General features: G+C 58.4%; 1 protein-coding gene across 1 annotated transcript; it reads right to left on the reverse strand.

The window, feature by feature from the left end:
- Positions 1-2,948: 2,948 nt before the first annotated feature.
- On the reverse strand, positions 2,949-4,608 carry LOC119317989 (cyclin-dependent kinase inhibitor 1-like). The gene is made up of 4 exons (XM_037592493.1): positions 4,078-4,608; positions 3,931-3,989; positions 3,621-3,830; positions 2,949-3,533 (listed from the first exon to the last, which is right to left on the reverse strand). Exons 1-4 carry the CDS (start codon positions 4,471-4,473, stop codon positions 3,455-3,457), a joined length of 744 nt encoding a protein of 247 aa, XP_037448390.1. The 5' UTR covers positions 4,474-4,608; the 3' UTR covers positions 2,949-3,454.
- Between the last annotated feature and the right edge of the window lie 206 nt (positions 4,609-4,814).

A 4,814-nucleotide genomic window follows, 5' to 3' on the forward strand; every position in this document is an offset into this window, starting at 1 on the left:
CCAGCTCAAAGTCGGGATCCAGCTCAGAATCGAAGCGGCTGCCGGAGCTCGACATTGCACCGGATTCGATCGGAATCGGTGCGGGAAGAGGAGAGGACGGAGTGAGAGAGGAAAGTGTGAGTGAGCTAGGGATTCAGAGCCCGATGGGTTTTTTATAGGACAACCGTGTGGATTGTTGGTGGGCCGAACTTGTTAGGAGGACGCGCCCGGATGTGCCCGGGCCGCCCTATGTCCGCCCCATATTTGGGCTGGATATGAGTGGCGCCGGTCAGCCTGGGCGTTTGAGGATGGTTCGATGCGCCCGGATCCGGCTGGGTCGATTTTTTGTGACCGGTCAGTTCGTCCAGACGTTTAAGATAAATTTGGGCCGGTCGGCTGTAGATGCTCTAGCACGGCCATTAACAAACTTCCATTTTTCATAGGAAAAGAAAAAAAGGACAGGCTCTTGTTTCCGACGGGACGTACTACGTAGGTTCATTACAGGCTAGACAGATCGTGAATCCCCCAGATTTCGATCCGTAATCAATAGGCATGAATGCGCGTATCGGGTCCAAATCAATTCACATACGGCCGGATTTCCCACAACGACTACTACTACCACCCCCACCTTCCTCCCTGAACCCCCCGTTACACGTCCAATCCTCCACATGCCCCCGCGCCGTGCAGCACGGCAGGAGGCGCGACAAGGGAGACGATACGGCCGGCGGCAAGTACCGCTAAATTCCGTCCTCCGCAGCGCGCCGTTGGCCGCCTGGCCATGCCATGGCCCATGGCGGCGAGCACGAACGAGCGCGTCCTCGGCGGCGGTACTGCCTACAGTGGGCGCACGGTTGGTGAATCGCCCGTCCGTCCGCCGCCCCTTTGATTTCCCTGGCCGATGGATCGGTCGGTGTGTACTCGGCTGGCCCGTTTGCGTCCGCCGTACCACTACAGATCGCTGCGTCCATATTTGCGCTGTTCTAGGACCGCGACGGACAATTGGGACTTGCAACGCAGTTAATACAGAGCAAAGTACTTCACGAGTTTAGTGCAAAATCGTACGTACTGCTGTACATATGAATGCGAACGGTCTGAATCAGCGCCAACACACGACGTCCGCCCTGCCTTTTCTGAATCTGAAGGATCTGCAGCAGGTTCACTGTCACTCTGGATTGATCCTAGGTTGCTGCTAGTGGAGTAGCAGATTCATTCAGGTATGCTGCTGCTGTCACTTTGCATGCTCTGCCTGCCATGGCAGGCAGGAGTAGACAGTTGTGTCTTGTGTGCGTTTATCCGCAGGAAATGGAGGGATTCTGCCACTTGTGGACTCCATCCAAAGCAGAGCCACCCACAGTTTCAGTGCCACCCCTAGCTCAAAGTGAGTACTGTAGTATAAAATACACTTATGGCCATTATTAACCCAGCGTGCGCGGAATGTTTACTGCTTGGGGATCCCCACCTTCTCCTCCTCCTCCTCCAGAATCCCCAGGCAAATCACCGCGTTTTCTATGCGCCTCTTGTCGAACGGAACGGACCCCTTTTCACCGTACCGTCGCTGACACAAATTACCGGCGATCGACGACAAACAAACAAACGCGCTGCCAACCCCGGTGGATCTCATCTCCACCACCTTCATGATCCCACCCCCACCACCTTCCACGGATCTGGGCTTCGTATTGTAGAACTGTAAAGCTTATTTTATGATGCTCGCAACGTGCCCGATCATGCATGCTCCCCATCACACCACCCTCCCTCTCTCTCCTGCACGTTGTGTCGACTTTTTATTCGTCCAATCACGGGCGCACTGCCAGTGTTATTTCAGCTCCAACAGCATGCTCTTTCTTCGTTAGCACACCACTGTTCTTCTGGATTAGTATACATAATCCTTCACACACACACACGCTCACAGTGCGGACGAACGTAAGAAAATACAGTTCAGATTGCCGTTAGCACCGGCAAAGCGTCAGGCTAGCAAAATACAGTTCTAGCACCGCAAGAAAAGTTCAGTATTTTCCAAAACTGAACCCGAGCTAGAGCCTACAACGAGCTGATATTTTCCATATCGGGCTACACGTACGAGCCCCCACACGCAGGGTGCAGAAGTTACCAATGAGACGAGGTCACACGAGAGCCGGGGCCCGCCCCCACACACCACGAGTTTCAGTGCAAAATTAAAGCCAGCAAACAGCAGTGTGCGTGCGTGCGTGTGGTGTAGTTCGTCTCAGTTCTGTTTCAAAAAAAAAAAAAAAGTTCGTCCCAGTTCCCGGCGAGCCGAGCGCCTGGCACCGAATCCAAGCGGCATCTCTCCCTCCCTCCCTGCTCCCATCCTACTCCTAGTTTTTACCAACCTACTGACTGACCCAGATCCCGATGCAACTAACATTCCTTAATGCCCCCTCCCCCTACCCCCCCTCCCACCGTGCACGGCATGATGCACCCATGTGCCATGGATCCAGACCCAGCGGCGCTTTGTTTAGTTTAACCGCTCTGATCACTAATCATTCACGCGCAGGTTAATCGCCACTTGCTCCATCTAACCCCCTTTTTAACCGCGACGACGGCAGAGGTGGGGAGACAGCGGTAACTTCCCTCCCCTTCTTCCCTGGGCGTGGGCGATCCGCGCGCTGTGCCTCGGCCCCGGCACCGGGGTCCCCCATCTCCCAGCCAAGCCTTCTTTCCACGGCACGCCATGCCGCCTGCCGCCTGCCATGGAAGCCTCCACTGCAGACTGCCTGCCTGTACCGTCTGTCTGCACTGCACTCTGCACCGAAGCATCCATCCATGCCATGCCATGCATGGGCGCTGAGCACTGGAGATTTTTCCATAGCCTGCATGTCTGCTCACTTGCAGAACTACCTAGTAGCTACGCAACGATCTGCATAACCGCATAACGTGTGCATTTCTTCTCGCAGGACCAGTGCAATGGATAAGATGGAATCATGCATGCATGGACGGAAACGGCAAAGGGAGACGGTTCACTCACTCAAATCAAATTATAGATCTGCAGCAAGAAGCTGCTGCTGCTGCTACATGCTGCTGACGACGATGTACAGTAAAAAATCCAGGCAAATACAGGTAAGGTAATCAACTACAACTACTACTAGGTGGCAATTACAGTAAGGGACTGATCGATCGAGGGATCCGTCCTGTCAACCAAGAAGATAAGTACCAGTAGGGGAAGTAAAACTGCTACTGCTGCTGCTCCTGCTGCTGGGAAAAATCAGGATTAAGGAGGTGAGGTGATAATGGTGGGAGTATGTGAGCGAGCGAGTGAGTGAAAGAAAAAGTTGTTGCTGATGAATCGGTGGTTGGTTGGTTGGTTAGGCTATAATGCTTCTTTTCTTCTTTCCGGAGCATCTTTTTCCCTTGGCCTTTCTACACGGCCGGCCGGCCGGCCGGCGCCCCAGCTCTACAGTGAGTAACTTTCGAGCTACGGCTTCTCTCCCCCCTTTGCACGCCCGCTTTCGTCGCCTGCCTAGCTGCTGCTCACCGCCGGGGTCCACTCGTACCGGCCGGAGTCGAGCGGCACGCCGCGGGCCACGTCGAAGTTGTACCTGGCCACGGAGAGAGAAAGCTCTCACGTTAGAACTCCGGCGACGAAGTGGAGAATTAGAGTTTCCGCTGCTGCTAAAAGCACTTACTTGCAAGCGAACCGCCTGGCCTCGGCCTCCTCGGCGGCCGCGAAGAACTCCTCGATCTCGGCCGCCGGCGGGACCCTCGACCTCGCGGCGGGCTGGGCCTGGGCGGTCGGCGTTTGCGGCAGCGACGACCGGCCGCTGTTCTGCCCCGCCAGATCCGACTCCAGGTCGCTCAGGTCGCCGGGGAAATGGCTGGACGGCGTCGTCTCTCGCCTGAATTTTCAAAAACGGCGAGCGGGACAGGGTCAGGAGCACGGCAGGAGGCATAATTCACAAGAATTCGCTGGAAAGAAGACGGAATTCGATCTCGCACCTCTCGCGGTTGCCGCCGCTCTCCGCGTTGTTGCTCGCCGAGCCCTCCGGGGCGCCTGCCTGCAGAGCGGAGAAAGACACGGGTTTCAGTAAAAAAGGAGATCTCGAATCGTATCCGAATTCTAGGGTTTGGACCCAATTCCCTCACCTTGTTGTTGGCAGCGGCGTCGGAGCCGCACGAGGGCAGGCTCCTGTCCTGCGCCGCGGCCGACGCGTCCACGGACGACGCCGTGCTGGAGCAGCGCGACAGGCCGGCCGGGAGCGGCGGCGCCGGCCCGTGCCCGGCGGCACCCCCCGATGCGGGCGCCGGCGGGGCCATGAACAGCATGCGGCTCCGCAGCTTCAGGTAGCAGCTCCCGCCCTGGGCGCGAGCGAGGGACGACGAGGCCGACGGCGAGCCGGGCGGCAGCGGGCGCCTCCTCTTGGAAACGACGACGTTGGCCGCGGCCGCGCGGGACCGGGTGCGGACGCCGACGGCCTGCGTGACCTCCACGCCGCCCACCGCGCCGTCCTCCGCCCTGCACTTGCGCATGTACTTCCCCATTGCCCCGCGCTCCGCCCCACGCCGCTCGCCTTTGGCCGTTTGCGTCTGCAGCGCGGCGCCGGTGGGTGGGAGGGAGGGGTATGATGCCGCTGGGCTGCTCTTTGGATTCTCTCCCCCGTCCGGAGTGCGCCCCGTGCGCGTGGGTGCGTACGCATATAACACGCCAAGGGGGGAGCCGGGGGATCGGGTCCCGATCCGACGGCCAGGACCGCCCGACGGCGCCGTCAGCCGGATCTGGCCCTCGCCCCTCGAGCCGTAACGCCGTTCTGCAGACCCCCAACGGAACGTGATCATCACGGGAATGGCCTTTCCGGCGGGCGGCCACGGACGGACGAGATTGC

The sequence above is a fragment of the Triticum dicoccoides genome, chromosome 6A (assembly GCF_002162155.2).
Source record: "Triticum dicoccoides isolate Atlit2015 ecotype Zavitan chromosome 6A, WEW_v2.0, whole genome shotgun sequence".
Classification (NCBI taxonomy): Eukaryota; Viridiplantae; Streptophyta; class Magnoliopsida; order Poales; family Poaceae; genus Triticum; species Triticum dicoccoides.